Consider the following 23,451-nt stretch of genomic DNA (forward strand, 5'->3'; position numbering starts at 1 on the left):
GAGTTGTGGTAGGGAGAGTTGTTGTTGTAGGGGGAGTTGTTGTGGTGGGTGGATTGGTTGTTGAAGGTGGAGTGGTTGTTGAAGGTGGAGTTGTTGGAGGGAGATTTGTTGTTGTAGAGGGAGTTGTAGTTGTAAGGGGAGTTGATGTAGGTAGAGTTATTGTTGTAGAGGGACTTGTTGTAGGCAGAGTTGTCGTAGGTGAAGTTATTTCAGGGAGAGTTGATGTGATAGGTGGAGTTGTTGTAGAGGGAGCTGTTGTAGGAAGAGTTGTTGTAGGTGAAGTTATTTCAGGGAGAGTTTTTGTGGTAGGTGGAGTTGTTGGAGGAAGGCTTGTGGTAGGGGAAGTTGTGTCAGGTGGATTTGTGGCTGCAGGGGCAGATGCTGTTTTAGGGAGAAATTTCATAGAGGGACTTGTAGAGGGAATTTTTGTAGGTGCATCTGTTGTAGTTATTGTAGGGAGAGTTGTTGTGGTAGGTGGAGTTGTTGGAGGAAGAGTTGTGGTAGGGGAAGTTGTTGTAGGGAGATTTGTTGTTGTAGAGGGAGTTGTAGGGAGATTTGTTGTTGGTGGGAGAGTTGTTGTGGCAGGTGGATTTGTTGTAGGGGGAGTTTTTGTAGGTGAAGTTATTTCAGGGAGGGTTGTTGATGAAGGGGGAGTTGTGGTAGGGAGAGTTATTGTTGTAGGGGGAGTTGTAGGGAGAGTTGTTGTTGTAGGGGGAGTTGTAGTTGTAAGGGGAGTTGATGTAGGTAGAGTTATTGTTGTAGAGGGAGTTGTTGTAGGCAGCGTTGTCGTAGGGGGAGATGTCGTAGGTGAAGTTATTTCAAGGAGAGTTGTTGATGATGGGGGAGTTGTTGTAGGGGGAGTTGTTGTGGTGGGTGGATTGGTTGTTGAAGGTGGAGTTGTTGGAGGGAGATTTGTTGTTGTAGAGGGAGTTGTAGTTGTAAGGGGAGTTGATGTAGGTAGAGTTATTGTTGTAGAGGGACTTGTTGTAGGCAGAGTTGTCGTAGGTGAAGTTATTTCAGGGAGAGTTGATGTGATAGGTGGAGTTGTCGTAGGGGGGGTTGTCGTAGGTGAAGTTATTTTAGGGAGAGTTGTTGTGGTAGGTGGAGTTGTTGGAGAAAGGCTTGTGGTAGGGGAAGTTGTGTCAGGTGGATTTGTGGCTGTAGGGGCAGATGCTGTTTTAGGGAGAGATTTTGTAGAGGGATTTGTAGAGGGAATTTCTGTAGGTGCATCTGTTTTAGTTATTGTAGGGAGAGTTGTTGTGGTAGGGGGAACTGTTGTTGTAGAGGGAGTTGTTGTAGGCAGAGTTGTCGTAGGGGGAGTTGTCGCAGGGGAAGTTATTTCAGGGAGAGTTGTTGTGGTAGGTGGAGTTGTTGGAGGAAGAGTTGTGGTAGGGGAAGTTGTTGTAGGGAGATTTGTTGTTGTAGAGGGAGTTGTAGGGAGATTTGTTGTTGTAGGGAGAGGTGTTGTGGTAGGTGGAGTTGTTGTTGGGGGAGTTGATGTAGTTGAAGTTATTTCAGGGAGAGTTGTTGATGAAGGGGGAGTTGTTATAGGAGGATTTGTTGTAGGGAGAGGTGTTGTGTTAGGTGGAGTTGTAGTTGTAGGGGGAGTTGTTGTAGGTGAAGTTATTTCAGGGAGAGTTGTTGATGAAGGGGGAGTTGTTATAGGAGGATTTGTTGTAGGGAAAGGTGTTGTCGTAGGTGAAGTTATTTCAGGGAGAGTTGTTGTGGTAGGTGGAGTTGTTGTAGGAAGAGTTGTTTTTGTAGAGGGAGTTGTTGTAGGGGGAGTTGTTGTAGGGAGAATTGTCGTAGGTGAAGTTATTTCAGGGAGAGTTGTTGTGGTAGGTGGAGTTGTTGGAGGAAGAGTTGTGGTAGGGGAAGTTGTGGTAGGGAGACTTGTTGTTGTAGAGGGAGTTGTAGGGGGAGTTGTGGTAGGTTGAGTCGTTGTAAGGGGAGTTGTGGTAGATGCAGTTGTTGTAGAGGGAGTTGTAGTTGTAAGGGGAGTTGAAGTAGGGAGAGTTGTTATTGTTGGGGGATTTGTTGTAGGTGATGTTATTTCAGGGAGAGTTGTTGTATTAGGGAGAGTTGTTGTAGGGAGATTTGTTGTAGGGAGAGTTGTTGTGGTATGTGGAGTTGTTGTAGGTGAAGTTATTTCAGGGAGAGTTGTTGATGAAGTGGGAGTTGTAGTAGGGAGAGTTGTTGTAAGGGGAGTTGATATAGGTAGAGTTATTATTGTAGAGGGAGTTGTAGGCAGAGTTGTCGTAGGGGGAGTTGTCGTAGGTGAAGTTATTTCAGGGAGAGTTGTTGTGGTAGGTGGAGTTGTTGGAGGAAGAGTTGTGGTAGGGGAAGTTGTTGTAGGGAGAAATGTTGTTGGAGAGGGAGGTGTTGTTGGGGGAGTTGTGGTAGGTTGAGTAGTTGTAAGGGGAGTTGAAGTAGGGAGAGTTGTTATTGTAGGGGGATTTGTTGTAGGTAATGTTATTTCAGGGAAAGTTGTTGTGGTAGGTGGATTTGTTGATGAAGAGGGAGTTGTTGTCGTAGCAGGATTTGTAGGTGTAGGGGAAGTTGTTGTATTAGGGAGAGTTGTAATAGGGGGAGTTGTTGTAGGGAGAGGTGTTGTGGTAGGGGGAGTTGTTGTAGGTGAAGTTATTTCAGGGAGAGTTGTTGATGAAGGGAGAGTTGTGGTAGGGATAGTTGTTGTAAGGGGAGTTGATGTAGGTAGAGTTATTGTTGTAGAGGGAGTTGTAGGCAGAGTTGTCGTAGGGGGAGTCGTCGTGGGTGAAGTTATTTCAGGAAGAGTGGTTGTGGTAGGTGGAGTTGTTGGAGTAAGAGTTGTGGTAGGGGAAGTTGTTGTAGGGAGATTTGTTGTTGTAGGGAGATTTGTTGTTGTAGAGGGAGTTGTAGGGAGATTTGTTGTTGTAGGGAGAGGTGTTGTGGTAGGTGGACTTGTTGTAGGGGGAGTTGTTGTAGGTGAAGTTATTTCAGGGAAAGTTGTTGATGAAGGGGGAGTTGTGGTAGGGAGAGTTGTTGTAGGGGGAGTTGATGTAGGTAGAGTTATTGTTGTAGAGGGAGTTGTAGGCAGAGTTGTCGTAGGGGGAGTTGTCGTAGGTGAAGTTATTTCAGGGAGAGTTGTTGTGGTAGGTTGAGTTGTTGGAGGAAGAGTTGTGGTAGGGGAAGTTGTTGTAGGGAGATTTGTTGTTGTAGGGGTAGTTGTTGTAGGTGAAGTTATTTCAGGGAGAGTTGTTGATGAAAGGGGAGTTGTAGTAGGGAGAGTTGTTGTAGGGGGAGTTGTTGTAGGGAGAGTTGTTGTTGTAGGGGGAGGTGTTGTGGTGGGTGGATTGGTTGTTGAAGTTGGAGTGGTTGTTGAAGGGGGAGTTGTTGGAGGGAGATTTGTTGTAGAGGGAGTTGTTGTAGGGAGAGTTGTTGTTGTAGGTGGAGTTGTTGTAGGGGGAGTTGTCATAGGTGAAGTTATTTCAGGGAGAGTTGTTGTGATAGGTGGAGTTGTTGGAGGAAGAGTTGTGGTAGGGGAAGTTGTTGTAGGGAGATTTGTTGTTGTAGAGGGAGTTGTAGGGAGATTTGTTGTTGTAGGGAGAGGTGTTGTGGTAGGTGGAGTTGTTGTAGGGGGAGTTGTTGTAGGTGAAGTTATTTCAGGGAGAGTTGTTGATGAAGGGGGAGTTGTGGTAGGGAGAGTTGTTGAAGGGGGAGTTGTTGGAGAGAGATTTGTTGTTGTAGAGGGAGTTGTAGTAGTAAGGGGGGTTGATGTAGGTAGAGTTATTGTTATAGAGGGAGTTGTTGTAGGCAGAGTTGTCGTAGGTGAAGTTATTTCAGGGAGAGTTGTTGTGGTAGGTGGAGTTGTTGTAGGGAGATTTGTTGTTGTAGAGGGAGTTGTAGGGAGATTTGTTGTAGGGAGAGGTGTTGTGGTAGGTGGAGTTGTTGTAGGGGGAGTTGTTGTAGGTGAAGTTATTTCAGGGAGAGTTGTTGATGAAGGGGGAATTGTGGTAGGGAGAGTTGTTGTAGAGAGAGGTGTCGTAGGTGAAGTTATTTCAGGGAGAGTTGTTGATGAAGGGGGAGTTGTGGTAGGGAGAGTTATTGTTGTAGGGGGAGTTGTAGGGAGAGTTGTTGTTGTAGGGGGAGTTGTTGTGGTGGGTGGATTGGTTGTTGAAGGTGGAGTGGTTGTTGAAGGTGGAGTTGTTGGAGGGAGATTTGTTGTTTTAGAGGGAGTTGTAGTTGTAAGGGGAGTTGATGTAGGTAGAGTTATTGTTGTAGAGGGACTTGTTGTAGGCAGAGTTGTCGTAGGTGAAGTTATTTCAGGGAGAGTTGATGTGATAGGTGGAGTTGTTGTAGAGGGAGCTGTTGTAGGAAGAGTTGTCGTAGGTGAAGTTATTTCAGGGAGAGTCTTTGTGGTAGGTGGAGTTGTTGGAGGAAGGCTTGTGGTAGGGGAAGTTGTGTCAGGTGGATTTGTGGCTGTAGGGGCAGATGCTGTTTTAGGGAGACATTCCGTAGAGGGACTTGTAGAGGGAATTTTTGTAGGTGCATCTGTTGTAGTTATTGTAGGGAGAGTTGTTGTGGTAGGTGGAGTTGTTGGAGGAAGAGTTGTGGTAGGGGAAGTTGTTGTAGGGAGATTTGTTGTTGTAGAGGGAGTTGTAGGGAGATTTGTTGTTGGTGGGAGAGTTGTTGTGGCAGGTGGATTTGTTGTAGGGGGAGTTGTTGTAGGTGAAGTTATTTCAGGGAGGGTTGTTGATGAAGGGGGAGTTGTGGTAGGGAGAGTTATTGTTGTAGGGGGAGTTGTAGGGAGAGTTGTTGTTGTAGGGGGAGTTGTAGTTGTAAGGGGAGTTGATGTAGGTAGAGTTATTGTTGTAGAGGGAGTTGTTGTAGGCAGAGTTGTCGTAGGTGAAGTTATTTCAGGGAGAGTTGATGTGATAGGTGGAGTTGTCGTAGGGGGGGTTGTCGTAGGTGAAGTTATTTTAGGGAGAGTTGTTGTGGTAGGTGGAGTTGTTGGAGAAAGGCTTGTGGTAGGGGAAGTTGTGTCAGGTGGATTTGTGACTGTAGGGGCAGATGCTGTTTTAGGGAGAGATTTTGTAGAGGGATTTGTAGAGGAATTTCTGTAGGTGCATCTGTTTTAGTTATTGTAGGGAGAGTTGTTGTGGTAGGGGGAACTGTGTTGTAGAGGGAGTTTGTAGGCAGAGTTGTCGTAGGGGGAGTTGTCGCAGGTGAAGTTATTTCAGGGAGAGTTGTTGTGGTAGGTGGAGTTGTTGGAGGAAGAGTGTGGTAGGGAAGTTGTTGTAGGGAGATTTGTTGTTGTAGAGGGAGTTGTAGGGAGATTTGTTGTTGTAGGGAGAGGTGTTGTGGTAGGTGGAGTTGTTGTTGGGGGAGTGATGTAGTTGAAGTTATTTCAGGGAGAGTTGTTGATGAAGGGGGAGTTGTTATAGGAGGATTTGTTGTAGGGAGAGGTGTTGTGTTAGGTGGAGTTGTAGTTGTAGGGGGAGTTGTTGTAGGTGAAGTTATTTCAGGGAGAGTTGTTGATGAAGGGGGAGTTGTTATAGGAGGATTTGTTGTAGGGAAAGGTGTTGTCGTAGGTGAAGTTATTTCAGGGAGAGTTTTTGTGGTAGGTGGAGTTGTTGTAGGAAGAGTTGTTTTTGTAGAGGGAGTTGTTGTAGGGGGAGTTGTTGTAGGGAGAATTGTCGTAGGTGAAGTTATTTCAGGGAGAGTTGTTGTGGTAGGTGGAGTTGTTGTAGGAAGAGTTGTTTTTGTAGAGGGAGTTGTTGTAGGGGGAGTTGTTGTTGTAGAGGGAGTTGTAGGGGGAGTTGTGGTAGGTTGAGTCGTTGTAAGGGGAGTTGTGGTAGATGCAGTTGTTGTAGAGGGAGTTGTAGTTGTAAGGGGAGTTGAAGTAGGGAGAGTTGTTATTGTTGGGGGATTTGTTGTAGGTGATGTTATTTCAGGGAGAGTTGTTGTATTAGGGAGAGTTGTTGTAGGGAGATTTGTTGTAGGGAGAGTTGTTGTGGTATGTGGAGTTTGTAGGTGAAGTTATTTCAGGGAGAGTTGTTGATGAAGTGGGAGTTGTAGTAGGGAGAGTTGTTGTAAGGGGAGTTGATATAGGTAGAGTTATTATTGTAGAGGGAGTTGTAGGCAGAGTTGTCGTAGGGGAGTTGTCGTAGGTGAAGTTATTTCAGGGAGAGTTGTTGTGGTAGGTGGAGTTGTTGGAGGAAGAGTTGTGGTAGGGGAAGTTGTTGTAGGGAGAAATGTTGTTGGAGAGGGAGGTGTTGTTGGGGGAGTTGTGGTAGGTTGAGTAGTGTAAGGGGAGTTGAAGTAGGGAGAGTTGTTATTGTAGGGGGATTTGTTGTAGGTAATGTTATTCAGGGAAAGTTGTTGTGGTAGGTGGATTTGTTGATGAGAGGGAGTTGTTGTCGTAGCAGGATTTGTAGGTGTAGGGGAAGTTGTTTGTATTAGGGAGAGTTGTAATAGGGGGAGTGTTGTAGGGAGAGTGTGTTGTAGGGGAGTTGTTGTAGGTGAAGTTATTTCAGGGAGAGTTGTTGATGAAGGGAGAGTTGTGGTAGGGATAGTTGTTGTAAGGGGAGTTGATGTAGGTAGAGTTATTGTTGTAGAGGGAGTTGTAGGCAGAGTTGTCGTAGGGGGAGTCGTCGTAGGTGAAGTTATTTCAGGAAGAGTGGTTGTGGTAGGTGGAGTTGTTGGAGTAAGAGTTGTGGTAGGGGAAGTTGTTGTAGGGAGATTTGTTGTTGTAGAGGGAGTTGTAGGGAGATTTGTTGTTGTAGGGAGAGGTGTTGTGGTAGGTGGACTTGTTGTAGGGGGAGTTGTTGTAGGTGAAGTTATTTCAGGGAGAGTTGTTGATGAAGGGGGAGTTGTGGTAGGGAGAGTTGTTGTAGGGGGAGTTGATGTAGGTAGAGTTATTGTTGTAGAGGGAGTTGTAGGCAGAGTTGTCGTAGGGGGAGTTGTCGTAGGTGAAGTTTTTAGGGAGAGTTGTTGTGGTAGGTTGAGTTGTTGGAGGAAGAGTTGTGGTAGGGGAAGTTGTTGTAGGGAGATTTGTTGTTGTAGGGGGAGTTTGTAGGTGAAGTTATTTCAGGGAGAGTTGTTGATGAAAGGGGAGTTGTAGTAGGGAGAGTTGTTGTAGGGGGAGTTGTTGTAGGGAGAGTTGTTGTTGTAGGGGGAGGTGTTGTGGTGGGTGGATTGGTTGTTGAAGTTGGAGTGGTTGTTGAAGGGGGAGTTGTTGGAGGGAGATTTGTTGTAGGGGGAGTTGTTGTAGGGAGAGTTGTTGTTGTAGGGGGATTTGTTGTAGGTAATGTTATTTCAGGGAAAGTTGTTGTGGTAGGTGGATTTGTTGATGAAGAGGGAGTTGTTGTCGTAGCAGGATTTGTAGGTGTAGGGGAAGTTGTTGTATTAGGGAGAGTTGTAATAGGGGGAGTTGTTGTAGGGAGAGGTGTTGTGGTAGGGGGAGTTGTTGTAGGTGAAGTTATTTCAGGGAGAGTTGTTGATGAAGGGAGAGTTGGGTAGGGATAGTTGTTGTAAGGGGAGTTGATGTAGGTAGAGTTATTGTTGTAGAGGGAGTTGTAGGCAGAGTTGTCGTAGGGGAGTCGTCGTAGGTGAAGTTTTTCAGGAAGAGTTGTTGTGGTAGGTGGAGTTGTTGGAGTAAGAGTTGTGGTAGGGGAAGTTGTTGTAGGGAGATTTGTTGTAGAGGGAGTTGTAGGGAGATTTGTTGTTGTAGGGAGAGGTGTTGTGGTAGGTGGACTTGTTGTAGGGGGAGTTGTTGTAGTGAAGTTATTTAGGGAGAGTTGTTGATGAAGGGGGAGTTGTGGTAGGGAGAGTTGTTGAAGGGGGAGTTGATGTAGGTAGAGTTTTGTTTAGAGGGAGTTGTAGGCAGAGTTGTCGTAGGGGGAGTTGTCGTAGGTGAAGTTTTTTAGGGAGAGTTGTGGTGGTAGGTGAGTTGTTGGAGGAAGAGTTGTGGTAGGGGAAGTTTTGTAGGGAGATTTGTTGTTGTAGGGGGAGTTGTTGTAGGTGAAGTTATTTCAGGGAGAGTTGTTGATGAAAGGGGAGTTGTAGTAGGGAGAGTTGTTGTAGGGGGAGTTGTTGTAGGGAGAGTTGTTGTTGTAGGGGGAGGTGTTGTGGTGGGTGGATTGGTTGTTGAAGTTGGAGTGGTTGTTGAAGGGGGAGTTGTTGGAGGGAGATTGTTGTAGGGGGAGTTGTTGTAGGGAGAGTTGTTGTTGTAGGTGGAGTTGTTGTAGGGGGAGTTGTCATAGGTGAAGTTATTCAGGGAGAGTTGTTGTGGTAGGTGGAGTTGTTGGGGAGGAGTTGTGGTAGGGGAAGTTGTTGTAGGGAGATTTGTTGTTGTAGAGGGTTGTAGGGAGATTTGTTGTTGTAGGGAGAGGTGTTGGTAGGTGGAGTTGTAGGGGGAGTTGTTGTAGGTGAAGTTATTTCAGGGAGAGTTGTTGATGAAGGGGAAGTTGTGGTAGGGAGAGTTGTTGAAGGGGGAGTTGTGGAGAGAGATTGTTGTTGTAGAGGGAGTTGTAGTAGTAAGGGGGTGATGTAGGTAGAGTTATTGTTATAGAGGGAGTTGTTGTAGGCAGAGTTGTCGTAGGTGAAGTTATTTCAGGGAGAGTTGTTGGGTAGGTGGAGTTGTTGTAGGGAGATTTGTTGTTGTAGAGGGAGTTGTAGGGATTTGTTGTAGGGAGAGGTGTTGTGGTAGGTGGAGTTTTGTAGGGGGAGTTGTGGTAGGGGAGTTGTTGTAGGAGATTTGTTGTTGTAGAGGGAGTTGTAGGGAGATTTGTGTTGGTGGGAGAGTTGTTGTGGCAGGTGGATTTGTTGTAGGGGGGTTGTTGTAGGTGAAGTTATTTCAGGGAGGGTTGTTGATGAAGGGAGTTGTGGTAGGGATAGTTGTTGTAAGGGGAGTTGATGTAGGTAGAGTTATTGTTGTAGAGGGAGTTGTAGGCAGAGTTGTCGTAGGGGGAGTCATCGTAGGTGAAGTTATTTCAGGGAGAGTTGTTGTGGTAGGTGGAGTTGTTGGAGTAAGAGTTGTGGTAGGGGAAGTTGTTGTAGGGAGATTTGTTGTTGTAGGGAGATTTGTTGTTGTAGAGGGAGTTGTAGGGAGATTTGTTGTTGGTGGGAGAGTTGTTGTGGCAGGTGGATTTGTTGTAGGGGGAGTTGTTGTAGGTGAAGTTATTTCAGGGAGGGTTGTTGATGAAGGGAGAGTTGTGGTAGGGATAGTTGTTGTAAGGGGAGTTGATGTAGGTAGAGTTATTGTTGTAGAGGGAGTTGTAGGCAGAGTTGTCGTAGGGGGAGTCATCGTAGGTGAAGTTATTTCAGGGAGAGTTGTTGTGGTAGGTGGAGTTGTTGGAGTAAGAGTTGTGGTAGGGGAAGTTGTTGTAGGGAGATTTGTTGTTGTAGGGAGATTTGTTGTTGTAGAGGGAGTTGTAGGGAGATTTGTTGTTGTAGGGCGAGGTGTTGTGGTAGGTGGACTTGTTGTAGGGGGAGTTGTTGTAGGTGAAGTTATTTCAGGGAGAGTTGTTGATGAAGGGGGAGTTGTGGTAGGGAGAGTTGTTGTAGGGGGAGTTGATGTAGGTAGAGTTATTGTTGTAGAGGCAGTTGTAGGCAGAGTTGTCGTAGGGGGAGTTGTCGTAGGTGAAGTTATTTCAGGGAGAGTTGTTGTGGTAGGTTGAGTTGTTGGAGGAAGAGTTGTGGTAGGGGAAGTTGTTGTAGGGAGATTTGTTGTTGTAGGGGGAGTTGTTGTAGGTGAAGTTATTTCAGGGAGAGTTGTTGTAGGGGGAGTTGTTGTTGTAGGGGGAGTTGTTGTGGTGGGTGGATTGGTTGTTGAAGTTGGAGTGGTTGTTGAAGGGGGAGTTGTTGGAGGGAGATTTGTTGTAGGGGGAGTTGTTGTAGGGAGAGTTGTTGTTGTAGGTGGAGTTGTTGTAGGGGGAGTTGTCATAGGTGAAGTTATTTCAGGGAGAGTTGTTGTGGTAGGTGGAGTTGTTGGAGGAAGAGTTGTGGTAGGGGAAGTTGTTGTAGGGAGATTTGTTGTCGTAGGGAGAGGTGTTGTGGTAGGTGGAGTTGTTGTAGGGGGAGTTGTTGTTGGAGAGGGAGGTGTCGTTGGGGGAGTTGTGATAGGTTGAGTCGTTGTAAGGGGAGTTGTGGTAGATGCAGTTGTTGTAGAGGGAGTTGTAGTTGTAAGGGGAGTTGAAGTAGGGAGAGTTGTTATTGTAGGGGGATTTGTTGTAGGTGATGTTATTTCAGGGAGAGTTGTTGTGGTAGGTGGATTTGTTGATGAAGAGGGAGTTGTTGTCGTAGGAGGATTTGTAGGTGTAGGGGAAGTTGTTGTATGGAGAGTTGTTGTATTAGGGAGAGTTGTTGTAGGGGGAGTTGTTGTAGGGAGAGGTGTTGTGGTAGGTGGACTTGTTGTAGGGGGAGTTGTTGTAGGTGAAGTTATTTCAGGGAGAGTTGTTGATGAAAGGGTAGTTGTCGTAGGGGGAGTTGTCGTAGGTGAAGTTATTTCAGGGAGAGTTGTTGTAGGGGGAGTTGTTGTAGGGAGAGTTGTTGTTGTAGGGGGAGTTGTTGTGGTGGGTGGATTGGTTGTTGAAGTTGGAGTGGTTGTTGAAGGGGGAGTTGTTGGAGGGAGATTAGTTGTTGTAGAGGGAGTTGTAGTTGTAGGGGCAGCTGATGTAGGTAGAGTTATTGTTGTAGAGGGAGTTGTTGTAGGCAGAGTTGTCGTAGGTGAAGTTATTTGAGGGAGAATTGTTGTGGTAGGTGGAGTAGTTGGAGGAAGAGTTGTGGTAGGGGAAGTTGTGGTAGGGAGACTTGTTGTTGTAGAGGGAGTTGTTGTAGGGAGAGGTGTTGTGGTAGGTGGAGTTGTTGTTGGGGGAGTTGATGTAGTTGAAGTTATTTCAGGGAGAGTTGTTGATGAAGGGGGAGTTGTTATAGGAGGATTTGTTGTAGGGAGAGGTGTTGTGTTAGGTGGAGTTGTAGTTGTAGGGGGAGTTGTTGTAGGTGAAGTTATTTCAGGGAGAGTTGTTGATGAAGGGGGAGTTGTTATAGGAGGATTTGTTGTAGGGAAAGGTGTTGTCGTAGGTGAAGTTATTTCAGGGAGAGTTGTTGTGGTAGGTGGAGTTGTTGGAGGAAGAGTTGTGGTAGGGGAAGTTGTGGTAGGGAGACTTGTTGTTGTAGAGGGAGTTGTAGGGGGAGTTGTGGTAGGTTGAGTCGTTGTAAGGGGAGTTGTGGTAGATGCAGTTGTTGTAGAGGGAGTTGTAGTTGTAAGGGGAGTTGAAGTAGGGAGAGTTGTTATTGTTGGGGGATTTGTTGTAGGTGATGTTATTTCAGGGAGAGTTGTTGTGGTAGGTGGATTTGTTGATGAAGAGGGAGTTGTTGTCGTAGGAGGATTTGTAGGTGTAGGGGAAGTTGTTGTATGGAGAGTTGTTGTATTAGGGAGCGTTGTTGTAGGGGGAGTTGTTGTAGGGAGAGGTGTTGTGGTAGGTGGACTTGTTGTAGGGGGAGTTGTTGTAGGTGAAGTTATTTCAGGGAGAGTTGTTGATGAAAGGGGAGTTGTCGTAGGGGGAGTTGTCGTAGGTGAAGTTATTTCAGGGAGAGTTGTTGTAGGGAGAGTTGTTGTTGTAGGGGGAGTTGTTGTGGTGGGTGGATTGGTTGTTGAAGTTGGAGTGGTTGTTGAAGGGGGAGTTGTTGGAGGGAGATTAGTTGTTGTAGAGGGAGTTGTAGTTGTAGGGGCAGCTGATGTAGGTAGAGTTATTGTTGTAGAGGGAGTTGTTGTAGGCAGAGTTGTCGTAGGTGAAGTTATTTGAGGGAGAATTGTTGTGGTAGGTGGAGTAGTTGGAGGAAGAGTTGTGGTAGGGGAAGTTGTGGTAGGGAGACTTGTTGTTGTAGAGGGAGTTGTTGTAGGGAGATTTGTTGTTGTAGGGAGAGGTGTTGTGGTAGGTGGAGTTGTTTTAGGGGGAGTTGTCGTAGGTGAATTTATTTCAGGGAGAGTTGTTGTGGTAGGTGGAGTTCTTGGAGGAAGAGTTGTGGTAGGGGAAGTTGTTGTAGGGAGATTTGTTGTTGGAGAGGGAGGTGTCGTTGGGGGAATTGTGGTAGGTGGACTTGTTGTAGGGGGAGTTGTGGTAGATGCAGTTGTTGCAGAGGGAGTTGTAGTTGTAAGGGGAGTTGAAGTAGGGAGAGTTGTTATTGTTGGGGGATTTATTGTAGGTGATGTTATTTCAGGGAGAGTTGTTGTGGTAAGTGGATTTGTTGATGAAGAGGGAGTTGTTGTCGTAGGAGGATTTGTAGGTGTAGGGGAAGTTGTTGCATGGAGAGTTGTTGTAGGGGGAGTTGTTGTAGGGAGAGTTGTTGTGGTAGGTGGAGTTGTTGTAGGGGGAGTTGTTGTAGGTGAAGTTATTTCAGGGAGAGTTGTTGATGAAGGGGGAGTTGTGGTAGGGAGAGTTGTTGTAAGGGGAGTTGATGTAGGTAGAGTTATTGTTGTAGAGGGAGTTGTAGGGAGATTTGTTATTGTAGGGAGAGGTGTTGTGGTAGGTGGAGTTGTTGTAGGGGGAGTTGTTGTAGGGAGAGTTTTTGTTATGGAAGGAGTGTTTGTTATAGGGAGAGTTGTTGTGGTAGGTGGATTGGTTGAAGGGGGAGTTGTTGGAGGAGGAGTTCTGGAAGGGGGGGTTGTTGTAGGAGGAGTGGTTGTTGTAGGGAGAGTCATTGTGGTAGAGGAAGTTGTAGGCAGACTTGTCGTAACGGGAGTTGTCGTAGGTGAAGTTATTTCAGGGAGAGTTGTTGTGGTAGGTGGAGTTGTTGGAGGAAGAGTTGTGGTAGGGGAAGTTGTTGTAGGGAGATTTGTTGTTGTAGAGGGAGTTTTTGTAGGTGAAGTTATTTCAGGGAGAGTTGGTGATGCAGGGGGAGTTGTAGTAGGGAGAGTTGTTGTAGGGAGATCTGTTGTTGTAAGGGGAGTTGTTCCTGTAGAGAGAGTTGTTGTTATAGAGGGAGTGTTTGTTGTAGGGAGAGTTTTTGTGGTAGGTGGATTGGTTGAAGGGGGAGTTGTTGGAGGAGGAGTTCTGGAAGGGGGGGTTGTTGTAGGAGGATTGGTTGTTGTAGGGAGAGTCATTGTGTTAGGGAGAGTTTTAGGGAGAGTTGTAGTTGTAGGGGAATTTGTTGTAGGGAGAGTTGTTGTGGTAGGCTGAGTCGTTGTAAGGGGAGTTGTGGTAGATGCAGTTGTTGTAGAGGGAGTTGTTGTAGGCAAAGTTGTTGTAGGGGGATTTGTTGTAGGTGGAGTTGTTGTAGGTGAAGTTATTTCAGTTGTTGTGGTAGAATGAGTTGTTAACGAAGAGGGACTTGTTGTGGTGGGTGGATTGATTGTTGAAGGGGGAGTTGTAGGGAGATTTATTGTTGTTGAGGGAGTTGTAGAGAGAGTTGTTGTGGTAGGGGGAGTTGTTGTGCTAGGGAGAGTTATTGTGGTAGGTGTATTGGTTGTTGAAGGTGCAGTTGTTGGAGGAGGAGTGGTTGTTGTAGGTAGAGTCGTTGTGGTAGGTGTAGTTGCAGCTGTAGGGAGGGGGTTTGTAGGGAGAGTTATTGTGGTAGGTGGAGCTGTTGTAGAGGGATTTGTTATTGTAGTGGGACTTGTTATAGGTGAAGTTATTTCAGGGAGAGTTGTTGTGGTAGGTGGGGTTGTTGATGAAGAGGGAGTTGTTGTGGTAGGAGGATTTGTTCTATGGAGAGTTGTTGTGGTAGGTGGTGATGTAGTTGTAGGGAGAGTTGTTGGAGAGGGAGTTGTTGGGGGAGTTGTGGTAGGTGGAGTTGTTGTTTTAGAAGGATTTGTCGTAGGCAGAGTTGTTGTGGTAGGTGGATTTGTTGTTGTAGTTTGAGTTGTTTTGGAAGGGTCAGTTTTGGTTGTTGTAGGGGGGGTTGTTGTGGTAGGCGGAGTCGTAGGGGTTGTTGTGGTCAGGTGAGTTGTTGTAGGGGAAGTTGTGGTTGTTGTAACGGGAGTTTTTGTGGTAGGTGGAGTTGTTGTAGGGAGAGTTGCTGTGGTATGTGGAGTTGATGTAGGAGGAGTTGTTGTGGTAGGTGGAGTTGTTGTTGTAGAGGGAGTTATTGTGGGGGGTGGGTTTGTTGTTTTAAAGGGAGTTGTTGCGGTAGGGAGAGTCATTGTAGGTTGAGTTCTTGTAGGTGAAGTTATTTCAGGGAGAATTGTGGTATTCGGAGTTGTTGTAGGGGTCGTTGTCCCAGGGAGACTTTCTTTGGTAGGTGGAGTTGTTTTGATAGTTGTATTCGGGCTGCTTGTGGGAGTCGGAGTATGGCCAGGAAAACCTAAAATGAGAGTCAATAATTGTCTTAGTTGCTCTGTAAAACTACTTAAGCATCACATCACATTTTCATCTTACCAAGCATAACTACTGACCAGAGATGCTCACAAGTATTTGACCTAGAATCCAAGTCAAGTCTCTGAGATAGAGTCCAAGTCAAGTCTGAGGTCACTAGTGGTTATAATGAGTGATCCAGGCTGCTTATAAAACATAGATATAAGGAATTCTGTAACTGTAACCTGTTTTTCACTTACAGAGCACAATCATGTAATGTGCAATACAATTAATGACAGCTTATTAACTACTGTAATTCAACACACCCAGCAGACTCTCAAACCAGTGTAACAACTAAATAAAATTGTAACGCTTTTTACATGATCAACAATCAACGTTGCTTACATGATCAACAATAAACATGTAACCTGTTTTTCACTTAGAGAGCCCAACCATGTAGACTAATGCGTCTAAAACTAATCACAGCTCATAAACTACTGTAAGTCAACAGCTCCCCCAGAATCTCAAACCAGTGTCTCATTATGAAATCAACCCTTTTAAGGGCAGAAACCTTTCATTCAATAAGGCTGCAATCACTTTCTGGCAAGTGGAAAACTACATTTTTTGGGGTTTTTTAAGAGGTAAAAAGGAGAGGATCGGTTGGTACACAGCAAGTAAAATAATGATAATAATAATAATAACTCAGCAGTAAGTCATGTTAATTATAAGCTACAGTCTGTTTTCCAAACATAAACAAGGATATTAGACATACCCTACCAAACACATAATCCATTGGCAACAACGGGCTTCTATTATTACCTATAATCACGTAAAATGTCATGCTTTACTACGTTATAAACTGCATACACTTATTTGGCCACAATAGTGAATATTCCGTTAAAAGAAACAGTAAAGTTTCACAAAGACATATCATTGCTATGCAGCTTGAAAGCTGTATTGCCCAGTCTCTTTACGACTACAGCTGCATCTGGGTCAAACAGACATAACAAGCAAATAAACACACTTTATGTCCGTAGTAATAGGCAATCAGTTTTCGGCAAACAATCACTTTTTGGCAAGACAGGTGTGTTTGTTGTCCTCTCTCACGTGTGGCTGCGCACAGCAGATACGTAGTTGTGTTACGTAGGCAGGTTACGCAGGGAGGGAATAACAGGAAGCTCGTCAGATGTTTCCTAAAAATAAACATTGTACAGGAGTCCCGCACCTCGAGTCCCAGTAAAGTCTGAAGTCTTTTGAGGACGAGTCTCAAGTTGAGTCTGAAGTCACTGTGTGTGCGACTTAAGTGCGACTCAAGTCCAAGTCTCAAACTTGAGTCCCCATCTCTGCTACTGACATCTCTAAATACAAAAATGTGAGTGCGGGCAGCGCGCGCACACACATACACATACACACACATAAGCACACACTCACTCCCCGCTCCCTTCCAGCTTCATTAAGCCCTACACAAACCTCATTATTATGCATTTTTCTTTGCCGTTTTAGTAGCGCGATCAAGGGTGCACACTTGGTAGATCTACTCTTCTTTAAACATTCATTTAAACAGACATCATAAACACTTACTGTGTCGAGCTGCATTCCAGGTTCGCTCTGTTGTTTCCCGTTTGGTTTGGCAAAACAGGAGCATAACATTTCCGTCTTTTAAATAGTATTTTCTTGTGCGCTTTCATGATCACCTGAACAGCACAATTATGGTTTTTGGTGGAATAATAATTTGTGATGCAAATAACTGTTTCAGGGGGAGGAAAATGGTTGTGGAGAGGGATATTTATTGTTGAAAATATATCGGAGTGTAATAGATATAAATCCTTTTCTGTAGTTTGTAAAATGTGTTTATTGTATTGTGTAAATATTTGTTAAGCCTGGTGGGAGTGGCTACTGGCTATAAAAGTAGCAGCTTTGGGCCTGCGAAGTCTTGGCAAGTACATAAAAGGTCAATACATAAATGCTGATGGCATTAAATCAATTACAAACAAAAAACTCCTACTCATGAAAAGATATACTCTGTTTACATTTTGGTTACCTTGAACCAGGAGACTATGCAGGTGCTTGATGAAGGGGTGGTTGCCCCGTTTACAGAACTGTCCACTGAAGTCATCCAGGTCCAGAGACCATACAAATGCTCCTCCAATGTTGTTTGTTTTTAGGTAACTGACCTGAGAGGAGGAGAAAGAAAACACTTCTGAAACAGCTGAAGTCATATTTTCAAAATGTGTACAACTAGTCATTTGCAAAGAAGTTAGTGAACAATTGTATAATTTACCAGATAATTACCTTAGCGTCAAGGCTATCATCATTTTCAAATCCAACCCACTGATTTTCAGTGGTGGCATATGGAACTCTCTGATCAGTAATCAGGTGGGTTGTAACCCCTTCGAGATAAAGGCAGGTCTGAAAAGAAGGGTCAAATGTTATATTTAGATCTCATACTTTAACATAAATGGATATTAACACCAAATATAGTAAAAGTGGTAAGCCTGTAATAAGGTTACTGGTGTAGAAAATAATTATGTTCTCAAGTCGGAGTTTTACCTCATAAAAGGCCCAGAATCCCATTTCACCGGTGTAACAGCCATCCTCACCAGGACCGTCGGCTGGTGCTCCAACATCACTGGATGCAGAGGAAAGATCAAAAGCTCGTCCATACGCAGCTAACCCCATGTTTAACTTTTGTGGGGGCGCTCCTTTGTCCTGCCAATACTGCATAGCAGAGTCCTAAAATGTGTTGAAAAAAACCCCAAACAATCCAGATGAGAGGACATAAATAGAAAGGTGTTCAGGTGGGTAAAATATAAATCCCTGTACTTGCAGTGTTTGAGTAGATTTTGTCTCCAGTGTCTTGGGATCCTCTGTATAAGGGACTGTGATGTCCTGTGACATTTTCCCAGGGGCCATGAAAGTCAAAGGTCAGTACATTAATGAAATCCAGGTACCTGATAAAATGCAGAGGAGATTATGTTCACCAAAACATGACAACAGCTTATCATGGGTATAATGTCAAGAATTACATTAAATTAGTTTTACATGGCAATTTGTGCAACTTCATAACTGGAATCGATGGTTGATTTTTCCGCAGAGACACTAGCAGTGATGATTAATCTGTCATGGTTAGTTTTTGTTCCCTCAGCCACAAAGGCCTCTTTGAGCTCCTATACAAAAAGGAAACATTGCTCAGTCTCAGTATAACCACATATTGTCATACATGGCACATACAGGATGGCACATTCCAGACAGTGTCTGTCCCAGAAAAGAAATTTAGGATCTTACCTTGCACAGCAGTGTGAATCTCTGATTATCCTGTTGTTGACTTCCAGCTTCTCTGGGGAATCTCCAGTCTAGGTTTAGCCCATCAAACCCATTTGCTCTCAGTAGTGCGATAGCAGACAGGATGAACTTTTTTCTTTTGCTTTGTGTTGACACCATTGTAGTGAATCTGGTAAACATTTGAACACAACAGTCCTCTCAAGAAGACAATCCACACATTGTATGAGTTGGTGTCATCCACTTTAAGGGCTTACAAACACAAAGAGCAGTGCAAAACACAAGATCATTTGTGTAAAGACAAATACACAGCCTTAGGGGAATGGTCTGGTTTTAGTAAGAGTAGTAAGAGTAAAATAAAAAGCATGTTAAATTGTATGGGTCTTCAGTTATTGTAATGAAGGGCCCTTCTTTACCAGTGATTGACTTTTAAATTTTGTACTGGTCTGATAGTAATTGCAGTTGTAACAAATAACATAATCACATTAATGATGGGGTAGCAATATTTCACACTATATTAGCAGGATTTGCACAGAACATTTTGTACTTTATAATATTTATTGAAATGTAATATACCAGACAGTATAAAAGGCTCCAGTTTCTTGTCTGTCTGTGTTGTTGGTTAGGTCTCACTACCTGTATTGATGCCATGCTTGTACTTGCTTGTTGTTATTTTTGAATAAAACACCGCCTGGTTTGGTATACTGCATTATCACTTTGAACTCTCTGTCCACTGCATTGTCCATCTGCTAAATGATCATTCTAACAGTGTTTAATATGGATGCATTTAATTTTCATTAGAATTAATGGTTTGCAACATAAACAAAATTAAATTAAACTGAAGTTAAATATTTAAATGCAATTACCAAATACATTTGGTGTTTGCTGATCCCAACAATACTGACCTTTTTTATGTGCTCATATTTATCCGATTGTTTCCCAGCAACCGACTTTTGGTTTCACACAATGTAATGAAGGTATCAGGTATAAATATTTCTGTTGGTTGGACTATATTGTCTATTATGTATATTATTATTATATGTGTCTATTTTAGGGACCCCGAATAGTCAATCTCACATTTTATCATTTTTAAACATCCAGCTACTTGAAATAGATCCCTGAGGAACTACAACGTGCATGCAGTTGTCGGCAGCACGGCATGTATGGTGTACGGCATGTTTGGCTCGCAATCGCCGCGCACAAAAACACACATGATTCGGCTATCAGTCGACTATAGGCAGGACTTGACGATTTTGATTCGACTATGTAAATCCTTCGGGGACAGCCATAGTCTATTTGCATTATAATGTAGTTGCACATTTTGTTTGTCTGTTGATGGAATCATGAAATAAACTTATTTATGTAATTAAATACCAGCATTTCATGTTGTGTTACCTTATTAGTATGAATTCATGCACAATGCATACTGTGGGAGGCACCATAATATTACATGAAGGAGCAAATAAAGTTTCATGGTCAAGAATATACCAACATTTTGAGGAGACTTACTTTTGTGTGTCAAAGGTCAAGCCACCAACAGCCAACAGGGTTTTGAGCAGGGGATTTCTGTGGAAGCATAATAATTGCTTTTTAACAAAACACAAAATTCAACATAATTTACATATAATATAATATGTATAGGCTAAAGCACTGACCTGCTTTTGAGTCCAACAAAGGACTGATACTGTTGTATATCAGTTTCTCTGCTGGGGACCAGGTGATGTTGGTCGTTAATGTCAGAAAAGGCATAGATGAGATGGGTACACTGGTTCGGATCGATATCTGACACCATGAATCTCCCACTCTCGGGTCTACTTTCAGCCAAGCTGTTATAGTAACACACCAGCCTGAAGGAAGAGGCTTAGATATGGAAAAAAACATTGGTTTGTGAATACATCAATTATATCAACATACTTGTTTACATACAATTGTTGACTTAGGTATATTATTTATGTGCTAGTAAGACTATTGATTGTGATGAATGCGACTAAACTTACCCAAGTCGGCGATGATCAAACAGAGACCTTTAAAGTGACATACATGGTCAGTTTTAGGTTAGAAAACTAAGATTACCAGGTCAGTTAGCTCAAATTGCCAATATATTTTTTAAAACAGATTTTCTTAGTCACATCTACTGGTCTCTATCATTATAGATCAACACAGTCTCACTCCCTACTCGTCAAATGTCTGACGCATGGTCAAGGCCCTTTGTCGTCGCTTTTTAAAGACTTGGGTAGCCCTTTTGCATCAATTATTGACGTTTAGGGATCCACAGTCAAGTTAGCAACGCTTAGCAACAATAAATATGCAATATCCGCTTACACTTTCAAGATAAAACGTAACGTTTCGATACATTGCCATGTTGAAACGCGCATAATTAAAGTCGTGAAACGTTGCAGTTTCGTTAGGTTTAGGCACAGAAAGTACTTGGTTGGGTTTAGGCAACAAAACTACTTGGTTAAGGTTAGGAAAAGATCATGGTTTGGGTTAAAATAGCTATGTATGTCAATTAAGACTTAAGTTAACTAGCTTTAATGTCAATTTACCTCACTCGCCTAAATAAAAACATTTAATGTTTTGTTTCGCACGGGACACAAACCCTGTTCTCCTGCTTCAAGGTCCGGGTTCTGGCCCTCTATCCACCCCATTCACCTCCTTACTTCGTCTTTTCTCTTAAATATCATACTTGCCTTTACAATCAAAAACTGACACAACAGGGCTTCCCTCAATACGTCGAACTATGACGTCAAAGGGATCCCTAGTACGTCACAAATTGACGATTATGACTCTTGACCAAGCGTCCATATGTGACGACTTGGGAGTGAGACCGGGTTGTATAGATAAGTTTGGTTTTATTTAAATCGGTAAATGAGACATTGCTCTCTAAGATATCTGCAGCCACCCTAATACATTGCAGGTGAGTGGAATTTTGTTTACATTTTAAACATTCAACAGCAAGTGTCTATCTAGAAACTCTTTCCCCCATATTCTGGATAATCCACAGGTGTCCCTGTGCATGTTGTGTTTCTGAAAAGAATTGCCAGTGTAATTTCTAAATGCATTTTTTTGCAATAAGCACACAAACCAAAATCCATTCACTTTCACTGTATTCTGTCTGTAATCTGAGAAAATATGGGTAGACAATACAAAAACGTTCTGCATGGCTAAGTACAACTGGAGTTAAATGAGAAAAAGTGTGTTCAAATAAACATTTAGTTGACCAGCATGCCTTACCTGCAGTTAAAATTAGCTTGCACATGTTGTTACTAGGTGGATAAGCAGAAACAGAAGAAAAAACTTAGTTTAATATGAAGTTAAAAAAATAAAATACTATTTTGAAAGAAATTGTTGTTAAACTGTTGCTCAAAGATGTTTCAGTATTTGCTCTGGCAAGTTCAAGCCCTTTCTTCAATATAATGTAGGTCGACTATTTGTGCATCAAATAAAGGTGAAAACTGTTCAATTGTACTAGACTGTAACTTAAACATCATGTTAGACTGTAAATTTAATTAATTTCAATCATGACTACATGTTTTTTATAGTGTATACAGCATGAGTCAGGATATGACATTGTGTCACTATGCAAGCTTTAAATTCACCTCTGAAATGAGTGACATTTCTTCACAATATTTAACTTGTATGTACAAATAATTGAAAACAATACACAGGAAAATCAGGCACTGAAAGCTATGTTTAGAAACAGGAGTTAGTTTTCTTACAGGCACTGTTAACTCAAAATGAATGGTGGCAAAGGCAGTGTCAATGAGTGGTTACTGAATGGTCCCAGTATTTTAGTTCATTTTAATCAGACATGCCACAATGCACCACCTGAACATATCATCACGTTTCATAGAGCACTTATAGTCAATTTCCACTGGATTCAGGAGCCTTTATTTTTGTATTATTTCACAATTTCTCAACTGACAAGTCAATGATGGCTAATTAGGAAACATCCATCCATCCAACCGCTTATCCTGTGTACAGGGTCGCGGGGGGCTGGAGTCAATCCCAGCTCCCATCGGGCAGTACACCCTGGAAAGGTCGCCAATCCATCGCAGGGCAATTAGGAAACATCTTCTTTTAATATTATCTTTATAATCTTAAGACTGTTGCTTGTTGAGGTCCAGATATTGTTACCTCAACAAAAAGTTTCTCATCATTTCCTGTGACAGCTACACCCCAGAAAAAGGAAGACAAGAAGTCGTACCAGTGAAGTACCACTTAAGGCATCTTATGTCAAAACTGTGCTGCTTTTGTGAGTGTAAAATAACGTCACAGCCATTGTGACACTTGACTCCTGCCTGATTTTGAGACGGAGGGCCTTCCTCATTTCCCAAATTTGTGCCTCCTTGCCACCTCGGCTTGTCAATCCTCGAGCCTGTGACCCAGAAATCGGTCTCAACGCGTCATCCTGAAGGACATCTCAATTCCTTTAATGCACCTGGAGGAGTGAGGCTCGAGGAGGCACAAATTAGGGAAATGAGAAAGGCCCTGAGTGAGTGTGTTTGATTTGTTTTCCTTTGGGTGAGTGAAACATGCTCGGTGTGTTTTTGTTTGGTCTGTCTCTCCTGTCCTCCCTTCACCCCAATTATGGATTCCTGGGCAGGTCTGGCTCTCTGGGTTAGCACAAGCTGCACCTGCTCACAATCACACACCTGTTCCTGGTCAGCCATCTCCACTGCTTCTTAAAGACAGGCCTGACAACCTGTTCCTGCTGGATTGCTAAGTCTTGAGCCGTAGGTTTGATCTTAACTTCTAGCTCTGTAGCCAGTGTTTATCAGCACCTGTCGCCTGAATTAATTCCTGTCTTCTTTTCTCCAGATCACCTGTTCTGCTCACTCAGCCTGCCAAGCCAGCCCCAGTCCTCACCTGCCAGCCGCTCAGAAGGAAAACCCCAGTGCCCCTGTCTTTAGTTCACTCACTCCACTGTTGAGAAATAATCTGTAAACTGCTGCATTGCCTCCTCATCTGCATCTGGGTTCAGGCATAATTCCTGACACACTGGTGGAGGTTAGAAAGGACTGGGAATGAAACTCAGACCAGCCAATCAAACCCCCCCTCAGCAATAAATCACCAAGCATGCAACCCATGCCACTCTTTATGTAAACAAGTAGTTTCCATAATAGTAGTGTTCTGCATGTAAAATGATGTCAATCTGTTGCCAATGTTTTTGTCGGAACCTGGTTACGTTAATCTCTGAAAGTCATCTTTTCTGCATAAATGTTATTAGGGAAAATATTAAAATGCAAAAAAAAATTAGGAAATATAAATTTACAGACTTTTGCAGATTATCTAAATTATGGATTTAGCTAGATGGGAACACAGTTACCGAATATCACTTGTATTCATTAAAATGTTTTTTGTTTTTATGAACCAAGGGCACTGTTGAGAGTTAAGTTGTGTTTAGACTTGACAAAGAAGCATCAGTTTGTCACAGTCATCCATGTTTTTTGCTTATGGTTGGAACTTTTGGAGGTCCAACTTTGACTGGAATGCATTATGCTTTTGTCAGCTTCTCTTCCAGCCAATTACGTTAGGTCCAGTACATACTACCTTTACCTGGGCCCCGCCTCTTTCCCATCCCTGTTAAGTAGTGACAATTGGATAAATAGTTGAGTGGAGCAAGATGGACAATCAAAAAGAGAAAGTAAAGGTTGTGATGAAAAGCTGAGAGAGTCTGTTGAGGCAGTTCAATGAGGCTGATACAGCCAACATTTTAAAACAACATTGAGTCCTTTGGCATCCTTAACCAATCAATAATTTCAGCCTAGTGAGTCTCAAGGCATGGGCAGCAGAGAGGAGAGAGAGCAGCCCATTGAGCAGTCAATTGACCCCAGCTGATACCAGTTTAATTGTTAGTCAAGGTTTTGCAGCTGCAAAGTTAAGACTGAATACAAGA

General features: G+C 43.4%; 4 protein-coding genes and 1 long non-coding RNA gene across 5 annotated transcripts; 2 read left to right on the plus strand and 3 right to left on the minus strand.

The window, feature by feature from the left end:
- Positions 1-798: 798 nt before the first annotated feature.
- On the plus strand, positions 799-3,445 carry LOC119905097 (keratin-associated protein 4-3-like; the record flags this gene model as incomplete). The annotated part of the gene is made up of 3 exons (XM_038721824.1): positions 799-803; positions 2,887-2,964; positions 3,364-3,445. Coding segments are annotated over exons 1-3 (165 nt in total), but the record flags the coding sequence as incomplete, so codon positions are not given.
- A 1,508-nt stretch (positions 3,446-4,953) lies between these two features.
- LOC119905098 (mucin-2-like) lies at positions 4,954-6,000 on the minus strand (the record flags this gene model as incomplete). Its single annotated transcript, XM_038721825.1, has 1 exon — positions 4,954-6,000. A coding segment is annotated over one exon (1,047 nt), but the record flags the coding sequence as incomplete, so codon positions are not given.
- A 2,836-nt stretch (positions 6,001-8,836) lies between these two features.
- On the minus strand, positions 8,837-17,047 carry LOC119905099 (mucin-2-like). Its single transcript, XM_038721826.1, has 4 exons — positions 16,824-17,047; positions 16,566-16,682; positions 16,315-16,447; positions 8,837-14,283 (listed from the first exon to the last, which is right to left on the minus strand). Exons 1-4 carry the CDS (start codon positions 16,995-16,997, stop codon positions 8,837-8,839), a joined length of 5,871 nt encoding a protein of 1,956 aa, XP_038577754.1. The 5' UTR covers positions 16,998-17,047.
- LOC119905787 (acidic mammalian chitinase-like) lies at positions 17,035-17,718 on the minus strand. Its single transcript, XM_038723108.1, has 3 exons — positions 17,559-17,718; positions 17,316-17,440; positions 17,035-17,224 (listed from the first exon to the last, which is right to left on the minus strand). The coding sequence occupies exons 1-3, from the start codon at positions 17,712-17,714 to the stop codon at positions 17,068-17,070; spliced, it is 438 nt and encodes a 145-aa protein (XP_038579036.1). The 5' UTR covers positions 17,715-17,718; the 3' UTR covers positions 17,035-17,067.
- A 4,417-nt stretch (positions 17,719-22,135) lies between these two features.
- LOC119905788 lies at positions 22,136-23,099 on the plus strand. The gene is made up of 2 exons (XR_005444881.1): positions 22,136-22,288; positions 22,374-23,099. It is a non-coding gene; the product is annotated as an uncharacterized LOC119905788 (long non-coding RNA).
- Positions 23,100-23,451: the final 352 nt, after the last annotated feature.

This window comes from Micropterus salmoides, unplaced genomic scaffold, assembly GCF_014851395.1.
Source record: "Micropterus salmoides isolate LMB-PRFRI ecotype aquatic unplaced genomic scaffold, ASM1485139v1 Ms_hic_scaffold_16, whole genome shotgun sequence".
NCBI classification, from domain to species: domain Eukaryota; kingdom Metazoa; phylum Chordata; class Actinopteri; order Centrarchiformes; family Centrarchidae; genus Micropterus; species Micropterus salmoides.